General features: G+C 41.4%; 1 protein-coding gene across 3 annotated transcripts in view; it reads right to left on the minus strand.

Annotated features, from left to right (window-relative positions):
- Positions 1-1,325: 1,325 nt before the first annotated feature.
- Positions 1,326-14,566, minus strand: part of zgc:77784 (uncharacterized protein LOC402947 homolog) — a 55,252-nt gene continuing 42,011 nt past the window's right edge. Inside the window, exons 12-25 of one of the 3 annotated variants that reach the window (XM_058079837.1) lie at positions 13,717-13,838; positions 13,350-13,566; positions 13,122-13,240; positions 11,087-11,264; positions 10,785-11,009; positions 9,609-9,651; positions 9,007-9,143; positions 8,658-8,927; positions 7,755-7,890; positions 6,342-6,625; positions 6,032-6,148; positions 4,665-4,817; positions 4,329-4,414; positions 1,326-3,725 (exon numbers count right to left, since the gene is read on the minus strand). In XM_058079837.1, coding sequence (XP_057935820.1) covers positions 3,714-3,725; positions 4,329-4,414; positions 4,665-4,817; positions 6,032-6,148; positions 6,342-6,625; positions 7,755-7,890; positions 8,658-8,927; positions 9,007-9,143; positions 9,609-9,651; positions 10,785-11,009; positions 11,087-11,264; positions 13,122-13,240; positions 13,350-13,566; positions 13,717-13,838 — 2,099 coding nt within the window. In that variant the 3' untranslated portion in view covers positions 1,326-3,713. The remainder of the gene's footprint in view (positions 3,726-4,328; positions 4,415-4,664; positions 4,818-6,031; positions 6,149-6,341; positions 6,626-7,754; positions 7,891-8,657; positions 8,928-9,006; positions 9,144-9,608; positions 9,652-10,784; positions 11,010-11,086; positions 11,265-13,121; positions 13,241-13,349; positions 13,567-13,716; positions 13,839-14,566) is intronic. The other 2 variants (XM_058079836.1, XM_058079838.1) reach the window with 2 other exon arrangements.

Genomic DNA, 14,566 nt, shown 5'->3' on the forward strand with positions numbered 1-14,566 from the left:
CGGCCCGACCAATCACAGCAGAGCGGTTTTGTGTTGGGGAGGGAATCTGCTGAAATGACTAAACGGTGAAAGCGCACCTTTCTAAAGTAAAGAGCTGACCGGGGGCTTTCCTTTCAAAATGCTGCTACCATCGCAGCCGACCCCGGCCCCACTACGCCGCCGCCCTTGACCTTGTTGTTTCCACTCACGGACGCACTCACTTAGAGGCCTCTCATTCTTGTCTTGGTGGGGGCTGCTGTTTTAGTTAACAAATGCATTTGCTGCGCTTAGCAGCTGTGGATGACTTCAATTTGGGACCACGATTTGGAAAGGAACCAAATTTGGTTCCTTAAAGTGGAAATAGAAGCAGAATATTCAACGCTAAAGGAAGCAAAAGTGGCCATACTTCAAAGTGAAATATTGTTTTAGGTAGTACTTAAATACACTTAAAATACATGGGAAAAGTGTACATATATTTATACACACACACTGTCATGCAGTAGAAGCATGTGGTTTCTCCTTGCCTGTCAGTGAAGAAAATAAATAATAATGAAAGCATTCCATAAATATAAATAGAATATATATTTCACACAAATATAATTCTTATTGAATAATCAAAGATTAGAAACTTTTTCTGAAAAATAATTGGTGGGGTTAAAATGTACAATATATTTTACAAATATATATTTTTTATTATTATTTACAGTAGTTATATATATATATACATATTACATTAGAATACATTATTATATATTATTATAATTTTTTAGTGTGTACAATTTTATTGAAGGGTTCTCAGCCTTCGACACACATTTACCAGCATCATTAAGTTGCAACCCATATTTATGTATGCCATTTTTGTTTATTTTGACATTTCAGGCATCTGTGATTATCTGTTTTCTGATATTTGATCGAAGTCATTTAAAATAATTTTTACACTTTTACTGAAGTCATTTGAATTGTAATAATAAATAATTTTTTTTGAATTATTTTTACATTCATTTTCTTTTTTAAATTTATTAGCTGTGTGGCCTGTATGCTAACCACTTGGCTGCCGTGAAATTTATATGACTTTGTGGTTATTTTTTCATTTCATTTCATTTTTTTCAACAAAAGTATTTGTTAAAAGTCACCTATTATCTAAGGAAACATGAAGACGTGTCATATATTAACATGTTCCGTTTGATTATCAGAGTTGGTGGAGCCCAAGACTTAACATAATCTGCCTATCAACAATGATTTTACGGGTCACAATTGGGCAAAAGAAGAAAAAAAAAGAAGTGTGATAAATGAATCTAAGAGTTGCAGCACTGCTTTATGACCGCTCGAGGGCGCCATGGCAACACTTGATAACCTATATATCAAGTGTAACCTATATATATATATATATTTTTTTTTTTACCACAATTTTATGACAATAAACGTACAAACCGCCTTTTTCTGAATGTTTACATCATTTTTTTCCACTTTGGCCCAAATACTTCTTTGGAAAAACGCATGAACCATTACAAATATAAAGCTATATCTACATCTCCACAGGAAAATAAGGTTCTTAATCAACATTTTTCATCCATGTTGTCTTTTATTCATTATTTTTTTTAAAAATGTCAATGAAACAAACCACGGTACACTCATACAGAGGTGAAAAATGACAACATGAACACACACTAACACAACACACACACGTGCATGAACTCCTATACACTCTCTCTCTCACACACACACACATACACACACGAGTTTAGCGTTTTCAGCCTCTTCCAACACAACACGACCCAGATAAAACCCAAGATACATTCAAGAATCTGCTGTACAATATCTGCCATTTTCACTTTCATTGCCCAAAAATACTCTTTGTTTTTCTACCGTGGAGTATTAGCCCACTGGGAAAAATACTCATCTGAAATTTCCAGCATGGAGTCGAAAATTTACAGGAATAAAGTCGTAAATTTGTAAGAAAAAAAAGACATTTACAAGAATAAAGTTGTCAATTTATGAGAAATAAAACTGTAAGATTACCTTAGTTCTTTCCTTTTTAGAGCTGCCTCAGGCAATGCCTGAGATTTTGAGAATAAAGAAAAAAACTTAAACAAACCTTGTAATATTATGAGAATAAAAATTTCAATTCACAAGAAAATATTGGAAAATTTCAGAGAATAAAGTTATAAATGTACAAGAAAAATGTGTCAATTTACGATAAAAAAGTTCTAAAATTACAAGAATAAAAATGTATGAGCATAAAACACATAATTTACGAGAAAAAACTCTTTTTTAACAATGAAATTGTAAATGTATAAGAAAAAAATCATAAATTTACAAGACAGAAGTTGTAATATTACAAGAATGAAGTTGAAAATGTGTGAGAAAAAATTTGTGATATTATGAGAATAAAGCCATTAATTCATGAGAAAATGTACAGGAATAAATTTGTACAGTAAAATTGTCATATTATGGAGAATACTGTCATAGCTGTCTCAGGCAATGCCTGTAAGAAAGTTTTTTCATGTAAGTATACGACTGTATTCTTGTAAATGTACATAATATATTCTCGCAATATTACAACTTTTTACTTTATTCTTAAAATCTCTGATTATTTGAATACTCCGTTGTAACAGGCATTGCCTGAGACAGCTATGAAAAGGGTCTTGGGCTAGGGACTTGGGCAAAGGTCAAATTTAAACTTTTTTTCTTGTAAATTTACGACTTTGTTCTCGAAATCTCTGATAAGTTTTTTTCAAAGTGTCCCGAATACTCCATCGTACTATTTAGTAACATAGCTGATAATAAAAAAGTAAGGATGTATATTTACACGGAGGAACAGTAACACGCTTACAAGATCGTTGAAATCAACCAGGTCAAATATGAAAGACAATAAATAAGGGACATTACGCAACTGACTTGTTTTTTTTCGCCCCCTGGGACAAGCCTTTCAGAGGCTTCTTCCCAATGTGAAACACGGTGCAAAAATAAAGCTGTTGTGCTGACCTAAGAAAATGCAACCTTATGTTTCTGGGTCTCAGGAGGTGAAAGAAACAATATGCAAGACATTTTTAAATTGTAAAAAAATGAAATAAATATTACATCAATTAATTAATAAAAAGTCAACATAATGTATTAAAATGTTTATTAATTAATATAAAAAGTTAAATATCGTTTAAAATTATTTTGCTTAATTTTTTCCTGTATTTGATCACCATCATCATCAGTTCACTTGAAAACAATGTGCCGGGGGGTTGTAATTCCCATGTTAGACAGCAGTGGCCGCTGTTGTCTCACGATAGCGTCACGGGTGTCTCTATAATGCAGTAATGGACACCGGCAAGTCAAGGTTTGGGTTGAAATAGCAGCAGACGATTGGAACGTGGAAGTGACGCAGCCTCCAGACTTTGGCACACAGATCATCCAGATTGTGCATGTTGACACAGCATTTAGCAGTAAAAATGGCATCAGAGGAAGGCTGAGCGGGAAGAGTGCGTGTGTCATCCCGCTGCAGCAACCACAGCGAGCACACGATTGGTTGAGTAGCCGGAGGAAGGAAGGTTGCAGACATGCAGATAAAAACACAAGCTGATCCGTCTGTACACTTTTTTCTTGGACAGGTGGTGGAAACACTGTCGGAGTGGTGAAATGATGTCGTGGACTGAAGATGGGACGTTTTAATGGAAAAGCTTTCGGTTTTTATGTAAAAGCGAACCCGGGTTCACCAAGATGGAAGCAGGCCGTAGGGAAATCTCTCACACGAGGTTCTGGAAGGAAACAAAACATAAAATAATGTGAGGATACTGTCATTAATAAATGCTTGTTCTTGTTGCTAGGCGGAAATGTCAAAATTGCATTAATATTTTTATGTAAACAGAATGAAATCATTCTTTTTCCTCCACCTTGTTCCGAAGCTCAGGTTGATTCGATTTTTTGGCCGATAATTATCGGACATGCCTACTAAAAATACACAACCAAAATAAGAATATTGAAAAATTCTTGTAGATAAAATACAGTGTTTTAAAATTCAGTTTATAGTATAAAAACATTCAATGCAAATAAAACTTCAGTGTAAAGAATTAAATTCTGCTGTAAATATAATTGAAGAAAAATTGACAAGCAAAATAATGTTTAAAAATTCAGTTGTGAAAAGTGAAAATGAATGAATTTGACATAAAAATGACTTTTCCTTTCCAACATTATGCTACTGAAATGATATGTTAGGTTTCCCCATAATATTTTTTAATTACAACATTTTTCTCTTCATATTTTGACTTTATTCTTGTAAAATAACAGCTGTTTCATTTTTTCGCTGCGGGTTTTGCTGTGGTTGTGGGTGCTTTTGTTTATGTTACTTTTCTACCCGTTACCTCGTCCCTCCTCCTGGTCAAGACGCCACCCAGCGACCCACAGCCTGACATCTGGTGGGACGGCCCGTACTGGATTACATTCTCATCTGCAGATGACAAGAGGATCAGGGAATAGCTGCGGCTGTGTTTATATAGGTTAAAACCTAAGTGATGCAGCAGACTGCAAACAGACACCCCCCACCCCCCCACCCACCCCCAGCCACGATGAGCAACGCATGCGACAATGAAACCGATGGGGATTTGTCGTCCAATCATATTAAAAGCTGCAGCTGTTGTATTGCTGGGAAAGGAAGCGTTCTTTTGTTGTGTTGATGCCAATAAGACGTAACCTCCTACCCTGCAATGACCACTTTGTCCCTCCTCTCCCCTGGGGAGAACCGGGCGAGTCGCTGCCGTCGTTTCGGGTCGGAACATCGCCCAGGAGCTGCATGGAGTTGTCGACAGGAGGAGGCGCTGGAGGAGGGGGCAGCTCTAGATGGAAAGATCCTGCTTTAATACAAATGGGGGTGGACAGTTCTTCATGGGAAAAAGGCTTCTTAAATCGAGATGTCCTACTATTGCTGTGAGAGCATGGGTGGGCGTGCGGGGGGCGGAATAAATTAGAACAGATCGTTTTGGAAATCCAAGGAAATCCAGCTGGGATAGGTGCAGACTGTGGAAGATCTAGAAAACTTTCTGTGCGGGTTATTGTGTGTAGCTGCTCTATAGGAGCCCACAAGTCGATACAAAGGGTGGAAAATGATCATAACGGGTCCCCTTTAAGTGATTTTGGTTATTATCAGGAAAACAAGGGAAAGGTCTCGATATAAGTTATTAAATTACACCCTTCCAAACGATTGTAGTTATCATATGTTTGTAAAAACAAATGTACCTTTAATCGTAAACAGGCATTGGAGTGAACAAATCAACTGAAGTCTTTTTTTTTTTTCCATGATTGCAAGTTCGGGGTCGCTGCATAATATAATAAGTGAACAAATGAAATTATGAGGTTGCTGTTTACTATTTATATATATATACGCACCTTCACATCACCATGACGACACACTCAGAAAGCACAGGCCATTTGTCATAGATCATTTGTCATTAATCTGTATTTTTCATGTTAATCTTAAATCTTACGTACAGTATTTCTGTTCATATTTCCAGGTGTCTTGATGAGAGGAATTGGATTGAAATGTTTTTCCTATGGGAAGTTATGAAAATATAGTAAATATAATGACAAGTGCCCAGTTAAACTCATGGTCGTGGGCGCCAGGCTGCACAGCGATCAAGTGGTTAGTGCGAAGACCTTGGTGCTAGGAGACCAGAGTTCAATTCCACCCTCGGCCATCTCTGTGTAAAGTTTGCATGTTCTCCCCGTGCATGCATGGGTTTTCTCCGGTTTCCTCGCACATTCCAAAAATATGCTAGGCTAATTGGCCACTCCAAATTGTCCATAGGTATGAATGTGAGTGTGAATTGTTGTTTGTCTATATGCGCCCTGTGATTGACTGGCCACCAGTCCAGGGTGTATCCCGCCTCTCGCGCCGAAGACAGCTGGGATAGACTCCAGCACCCCCGTGAAAATGAATGAATGAATAAAAAATGCCGAGTTTAAAGCTAGATTTCAGTGTCAGGGTCTGACTTCCACAAACCAGACTCAAAGAGATGACAGTGTTCCTCGTTTCCCTGCAATTAAAAGAAAGCCTGAGCGTGTGTCATACCTGCGTGGTGGTGCAGCTCACGTCTGAGTTGTCCATCCTTGGGGACTTTTTTCTTACTCCTGGATCTGTGTGCTTGGGCCACGGGGCTCAAATCGCCGGCCGGAGAAGGAGATTGTCCTGACAAGAAAGTGTGTTTATCACCCTCCAGGAACTGAAGAGTAACTAAAGGCGCAGAGACGGACTTGGAAATAAATCTGACATGATTTCCATGTGCAAGTCATTTCTGCCGGGCCACATGCTAACAAAATGACTAATGACGTTGTGTTCCAGTGCGCCGCCTACGGAGAAGACAGGCCGGATGTAAACTGACCTTTGCAGAGGCTATCGCCCCATTGGCTGCTGCGGTACACCTCAGCGACATCCGACGTCTTGGTGAATAGATCCGGGTTGGACTGGGAAAACTGGGAGTGGTGACGGGCCACCAGGTCCATGTGCTGCAGCCGCAGACTGCCGTTGGGCCGCAGCGTGTCCGAGTATGACAGCTGGTCCGGTTTCGGCGGCAGGCCCCTGATTGGGGGCTCCTCTTTAGGGGTGTCCATTAGGTAGGTTCTGGCGGGCAGCGGGGGACACCAGTCGTCATCTTCCTCCCCACAGCTGGAAGAGGGCGAGCGCAAGTGACAGCAGCATGAGTGTGTGTCCTAAAGGCAAGTGGAAATTATTCCGAACCTACTTCCACTGCATCTTCTTCAATGTGTCGCGATTTATCATTCCCACCCACGCAAATTTGCTGATTTTTGGGAAAACCCCGCCAGTTTGTGCTTATGCTATCCGTAATTAGGCCATTTATTGTTAGAAAGCCCTACATTGGTAAAGCTTGATTCGCACAGGGAGCGTCTGCAGCAAACCTCAAATTGCTTGAGGAAGTGCTGTCTCTTTGCAATTAATTGGCTTAATGAATAAAAATCATCAACAGTCCCTCCTTGATCACGGTTCACCAGCTCCAGACCCCACCGCGGTACGTCACTTTCCACAAAGTAGGATTTCTTATTCATCAATGGAATATTTCGTAGTTAGAACATAGAAAACAACTGAATTTGTAACTTTATTAGAGCCCTCTAGACATGAAATAACACCCCCATAGTCATCTTGGTGCATTTTCTGATTTAAAAAGTAGCAATGCTGTTCCACTCCAGTCCTGTAGGTGTCAGATGTGCACATTATGGAAGAACCTGGCTATGATGCAAGTGTACTATAGAGCAAATGTCTTATTTTAGTGGATGCTACACGTCCGTACTTAGCAGAGGTAACCAGACAAACTACCCCTACTTTAAGGTAGAACCGCTGGACCAGAAACACCAGCGTGACTGGTAGTCACGGCGGTGCCGACAGGCCCAATTAAATGATGGACATGTCGTGAAATCAGAGAGTTAATTCATGCTGTCAGATTGCGGTTAATGTCATTAGGAAAGACGTGGCATGGTCAGAGCAGCCGTCCGATCCCACGTCGCTACGTCTGCAATCCAAGCTGTCAGAACCTGTTAGAGAAGACGCCCACCACCCTCCGTCCTCCCCAACCACACAGTGCAATCTGCTTGCTGCCTGCAGCCACGACTTTTGTTAATTTGCTAAACCCCCAGAGTCCAAAACTCCGCCTGGCAGCCCGGCCGGCTGGCTCTGCACTTGATTGACAGTTGAACTCCCATCCAAAGGTTCTTAATTAGAGTCAAGTCAGACGCCGTGGTTGTGAAAAATCATATTTACATTGATAGCTGTCACGTCTCACCTGTGCTGCTCCCCTTCATCTGCCTTTGGGTGACTTCCATCCTTGTTGGCCGGGAGGGGGAGCGACAGCACGTCCACCCAGGTGAGCGGCGTGGACTTGAACACAGAACCGCTAGATCTTTGCTTTAGCGCTTTATCTACGCACAGACAACGTGGGATAGAAACGCCTTTAATTACGTTATTAATTATTGGATGTCTGCCTGAATGGTCTTGCCCCCCCAAAAATGACCGATTTTATACAGAAGCAAAGAGCCAAAACCAGATCAGAATTTGTAATTCTGGTATTGACTGCGATGCTCGTGCTCATATGTTGATTAATACTTGATTAATAGAATTAATAATTGTACAGTCCTAATTAAAAAAACAAAACAAAACAAAAAAAAATTAGAATTTAACACGATAACTAAAAATGGCAGCAAAAATGGGGGAACATGCAGCAATTATGCAAGAAAAAAGTTTAGCAATTTTACAACAATAATGTAATATGGTGTAAAATAACATTTTAGTAGCAGAAAGGTTTGTTTTTTTTTAAGTCGGAATGCGACAAACAAAACAAAATTACGTTGTAATATTTGGAGACTTTCTTTGGGGAAAAAGTGAAAATATTACGGTTATAAAGTCAAAATATTATGGTTATAAAGTCAAAATATTGCAGTTTTAAAGTCAAAATATTAAGGTTATAAAGTGAAAAAATTACGATTATAAAGTGAAAATATTACAGTTATAAAGTGAAAATATTACGGTTATAAAGTGAAACTATTGCGGTTATAAAGCGAAACTATTGCGGTTATAAAATAAAAAAAAATTGGTGTATTATGAAAATAAATATTAATAAAAGATGAAAATTTGACAAAGAATACTTCCATGGTACATGCACTGAGTAAATTTGAACAAAGTTATGTACCGTTGTTTTTCTTGGAGTACTGAAGCTTGGCGTACTCAGACGTAGAGCAGCCAGACCGGATGGTCCACTGATCCAGGTCCTCTTCCAGACCCACAAGGCCACCGTCGGACAGCGCCGGGGTGCTGCTGTATGGGTCAGGACCCTGGTTGTAAGAGGTACTGGAGTAGGTGTCGTAGTAGGTCAGCAGGTCCTCCTCCGCCGCTGTGTTGATGGTGCTGTAGATGGGACTGTCGTTGTGTTTCTCCGGGTGGTAATTGGCGATACCGACAGCTGAGTGCAAAGCGGGAGTTGGCGCTAAACATGACGATCATCGTGTAACGTGGGGGTCTTTCCTTCAACACTCTCTTACCATTGTAGTATTTATCTGAGTCCAGTTTGCCGGAGCAGCAGTTGATGGAGTCTTTGCTGGCGTGCATTAGGTTCGGGGTGGGCCACGAGTCGGCCAGCCAGGGGAAGTTGCCCATGTTTGATCCCAACATGCTCGGACTGGAAAGGATACAATGGTGTGAAAAAGTCTGAAACATTTGAATCAGCTTGCTTTTACATCCTTGCTCACATATCATCAACCCAAATGCCTATCTCACTCACGGTGCAACCAAAAATAACACAGACCACACAGGTATTGAACTTGACGCTGACACCAATATAGTACATGTAAAACTATATTGTTTTATGTTCACCTATAACCTGCAACGCATGTTGGGAAGCTCACACCACACTTCCCCAGAATGAAGTTACCCAGCATGCCTTGCGGGTTACATGTCAATTTGAAATAATATTGTTTTTCATGTATATAAGTGAGTCAGCATTTGTTAAATACCAACATAATCTTCCTCTTGTGTTATATGTTGTGTTATTTTTAGTTGCACCGTGAGTCTTAAGCCTACATGACGTTGTGTACCTGGTGACCAGTAAGCGAACATTACTGCAAAAAAAAGTTGTTCAGCTTACCCTCCATTCATGATTCCAGATCCTTCCCCGTGAGCAAAGCCAACTGGAGGAAAAACATGGATGGGTATTATTAATACTGCTTTTGTTGATTATATTTTTAGAATACTTGAACTTTTGTTGATTTGAGATTAAGATTAAGATATGCCTTTATTCGTCCCTCAGTGGGGATTACGATGTAAAGGTGTGTAGTGATAGCTTAGCAACAGAAAGCATGAGGTAAAAGGACTGTTTCTTCCCCTAATTATGATTATTATTGTATTCCTGTAACATTTGGACTAAAATGACATTATTTTCCATCATAATATTACAAGTTACAGCTGTTTTTGTTCATTTCTGCTTGTTGTTGTTTTTTATTTATTTTATATAATACTTTCCATGTACCAAGAACCCCATTTGGCCACTGAAGACCTCACTAATATGATACAGGACTATACAGTATTATTATTGTATTATTTTATTGTATAATATTTGGACTATATTCTGGTAACATTCTAACTTTCTCTGCAACCTACTAATATTCTCCTAATATTATGACTTGAATATTTCAACTTTATGCGAATAAAAGGATGATATTTTCCTCCTAATATTGCTACATTATTCAAGTACAACAGTCTGTGTAGATTACAACTTTTCCTGTTAATGTTTTGACTTTATTCTTCCAAGATTATTGATGATTGTCAAATGTTGTAGAATGCGCCACAGGCCAATAAAATAACAGCCGATGAAAGTCTCTTCTTCAAGACAACAGACGTCGCGTCGTGTGTCAAAGGGTGTGTTCTAAATCCTTGCTATGTCTCGATCCACCCGGAGACAAAAACATTTTAATTACCTGAGAATGAGATGAAGCATTGGGAAAAGTGGAAGTGAACGCATCCCTTCCTGGCATCTCCCTCGAGATGCAATAAAACCTTTTCACTAGTTGGGATCATTTATGTCAAACTGCCTTTTCTTCTTCTTCTGTTTCAGCTCAGATGACAGAGCGCACCAGAAGCTGACTGAAAACTGAAAGTCACAAGTTTTTGACAGCGACCCCCTCCCACCCCACCCCGCACCTGCTCCCCCATCTGCCACCAAATCAAAAGTGTCACATTTGAGGGTTGAACCTGAGTTGACTTCTTCAACAGCAAAACACAGTGGCTGTCATTTTGCTGGAACCAGTCAGAGTCGGGGGCTTACCTGCTGGGGTGTATGCGAAGGAGGTGGTGTAGTGGCCCAGCTGCTTCCTCCTGCGGTGGCGGCAGTAGAACCAAGCGGCGAGGCCCATCAGAGCAAGCCAGGCGGCCATGCCAAGCCCGGCGATGAAGGCTGGCTGCCGCATGACGATGGTGATCTGCTCCGAAATGCTGACGTCGCCGCCCTGGTCGTTCCTCACAGGCGTTAAGGTGTGAACCCCCGGCAGAGCTGATGGATGACCAGAGAGTGAGTGGGCATCCCTGAAGCAATTGAGGACGTCTCATTCGTCTCAAAGTTTAACTCACTGAGAAGAAGGTCGACCGGCGGGCTTGGTGCACCCACACCCAGGCTGGTGACGGCGGCCACCGTGACGGCGTAGCGGACATCGGGCAGCAGGTCATTCAGCAGGATGGACAGGACAGCGCCATCCACTGTTCGGTTGATGTGGTGCTCCTGATCCAGGCTGCTGGTTCCACACCATACCTGAAGACAGCTTGGTTAGACCTGACTGTACGTCGGATGACGCAGAGGATGGAACCTATCCCAGCTAACCTGAGCTAGTTGCTAAGCAGTGGTCATTCAGTCGTGACTTACTTTTATTTAAGTCATTTCTATTTATTTGTTGTTATTTTTTGTTACACTTTTATTGAAATAATTTATTTGTATTTTTTATGATTTTACACACTTTTTTGTCATTTTTTATTTCTATTTTCATTGATGTATTTAATTTATTTCTACTTTTTATAAGTCAAACCAAACAAATGCATTTAAAACATTTACTAATAACCGATACACATAATGACATGTCCAATTACTAAACATTTTGTCTGACTGTCGAATACTGGGATCCATAGGATCCACAGACTTGGGGCTGCTGACATTTTATGGGTCTACCACTTGACGGTTTTGTTCCATAGCCCTCAGGACTGGAAACTAGAGATTTGATGCTCCTGGTGAATAAATAAGAATGGGAAAAAAAGTCTTTATCAACCTGGCTAAGCCTTTACTAGCTGTATTCTCAGCAAACCAACTGTAAAAGGCATTAAAAAGGGGCCCTCGCTCCAGGCTGATCCTGATCAGACGTCTCACACACGGCCGGAATGAATCAAAACAAAAAGAACTCTGCTGCATTTCAACGGTGTTGTTTTTTTCCCCGTCAGTCCTGGAAAAGCAGCCTGAAAAAATGAGTCATCAGCGCTCACACTCGGAGACGGATAATCGGAACGCTGTGTTTCATCAGACAGAGATGACAGGGACAGCGGAGCTGAGAATGGGATGACAACGCCGCGCACTGGCAGTCGATAAGAGGCCGTGAGTAATCGCTAATTGTGTAATGCAAGAATATAGACTGCAGATTTGGGAGGAAGCCGAGCAAAGGTGGATTAGCAGAACAATTTGTTCCGCTTTCTTCTTACAGACCACAGCCGGTGCCAAGGACTGTGTGCGTTAAAGCTGCAGTAAGGAATGATTGTCCCGTTTCGTGTTTTTCCAGCTCCTGTGATATGTGCAGACAGTGGTATCAATGTGGATTGGCCAAGAAGTCAGTCAAGTTACATAACGTATACCGGACAACCCCAGTTAGCCTTGCGGCCTATTGGCTGATATTCTGCGGTTGGTAGGAATATACAGTAGAAGCCATTTATACCTCGGACGTCGAAATAAGCGATTATCGACATAACTAAATCTAACCATTGTGTAAATTTACCACAAAAGCGTTTTCAACCTACGGTGTGTATTTTTTAGAAGCTTAGTTTGGACTGAACAGGAAGTGACTGTGTGTTAGTGCTAGTGTGCTAGTTTGATGTTGTCATCTTCTACAGATTTCAGATCAACATTTGCAATAAGAGTGACTGTGCATGTCTTTGATTCGATTCAGCTCCAGAACCCTAGCCTTTTCTTTTCAATTGCCTTTGTTCACTCCTGGCACGACCCAAGTTTAAGCCCTAAGACTTTGCGGGTCTTTGCCTGGGCACAATAAAAAAATGCATGCATTGACCCGATGTTCATGAATGCACCTCGCATTATGAGCTACTATGGCTACGGCACTACGAGGTATGCGCCATGTGGTGCCATGGGCGACGTTGTCATGCTTGAGCAGGGGCCAAGGACATCGAGTGGGGGGTGTGACACACAGCTGCATATATCTGCTGGAGAAAAGCGTGCCACAAGGAGAGGACAATGTCTCACCACTGCAGGTCACATTGTACTACAAAATTTCCCTTGGAAAATAAGATCGATAGTATGGCATCCTAATCCTGTGAAGCTATGACTTGGCGGTGAAATATTGTCGCGTTTATTGCAGAAACAAGCATTGCAGGAAGACTCATGCTTCTCGATTACCTTGTACTCCCGGATGATGCCGCTCTGCGCGTTATGAGGCGGCGGCTCCCAGGACACGCTGATACTGGAGCTGTTGGTGAGCTGCACCACGGACACAGCCTGTGGCGCTGCGCTCAACACTGCAGTGATAAGAAATGAATAGTGTCGGTATAATTCTTCACGGGTAAAAGTGGTATTTGAACTATCAAGCGTGCACATTGTTGCTACTGGTGTCATCCCCAATCATACCTTCCTCCGGGGTGTGCAGCAGCACAATGAGGCTGTCGTGCCCCTGCAGCTCATTGAAGTAAGGCCGTATCTTGACCTCGTATTCTGTGTTGCTGAGCAGATCTATTAAGATGGTGCTGTGCTCCGATGCGGCTTCCACATCCTGGACTGACCACGGACTGCCGATGGTGCGGTAAAACACGCGGTAACCCTGAACATAGCTCGAATGACGGCCAACCTGCAGAAAGTCAGCAAAGCAGATTAAACGATGGGGGGCAAAAGAGGCAAGTCATCTGTTTATGGCGGAGTTTTGTAGGAGATTAGCGGATCCTCCACACTCAGCATGTCAGCTTTGGAAAGTACATATTTCCTCTGTGGGCAAACTTACACTCCAAAAAATCTTGGCACTGGTGGGAGACAGAACGATGGGTTTCTGCAGGTAGACTGACGCCTCGCTTAATTCCCTCTGCACCTGTCTGTGGTCCACACCAGTTTCTGGTGGACTACCATCTGGAAAACATACAACACTCCATGCAGTCAGAGAAACGGTGAACTTTGGATGACATCCAACATGACTTGGGGAAAGAAAACACGGAGAAAGCAAGTCCTTGTTATAAAATGTTGAGCCAGGTTTCCACCACGCAGTACGCAGTTCAGGTCAAATAGTTTTAAAGTTGAGAATGCATCTGAATAAAACACCTTTTCCCCTGCAAAGTACCTACTTTCCTATTGCAGATACCACTGGGTACTATCTCACGTATATTTGACGATACGCTGCTAGAAATGACCAAAATAAACACACTCCACAATCTCCACTGTGCTGCTGCGGTCCGCTTCTTGTGCCCAGTCAACTGTGTCCTTACTGAAAAGCAAATACAGGAGACCCTTGTTGTCCCCCACTGATGTGTCCAAAGCATCTGTTTTTTTCTTAAAGATTCCTGTGGTACCAGTTTCAAGTGGAAAAAGCCCCAACTGATAAGAGTACACAGACTACACTGTGACATTTCTCATTAGAGTCGCAATAGGTTGGAGCTAGACTCAAGACTGCAATCCATGATTGGTGGACATTGAGTATGGAGCAGGGGAATACATTAGCTAAAGATATCCATGTGGAAAACATACTTTCCTTAATATTTTCTTCCATATAATTTGAATTTAAAAATAATTGTTAATTTCCTGCATGGACGATTAAAGAAATTGGGCAAATAACAATGCTGTTTTAAGGACAAGGGAGGCTA

The sequence above is a fragment of the Doryrhamphus excisus genome, chromosome 8, assembly GCF_030265055.1.
Source record: "Doryrhamphus excisus isolate RoL2022-K1 chromosome 8, RoL_Dexc_1.0, whole genome shotgun sequence".
Classification (NCBI taxonomy): domain Eukaryota; kingdom Metazoa; phylum Chordata; class Actinopteri; order Syngnathiformes; family Syngnathidae; genus Doryrhamphus; species Doryrhamphus excisus.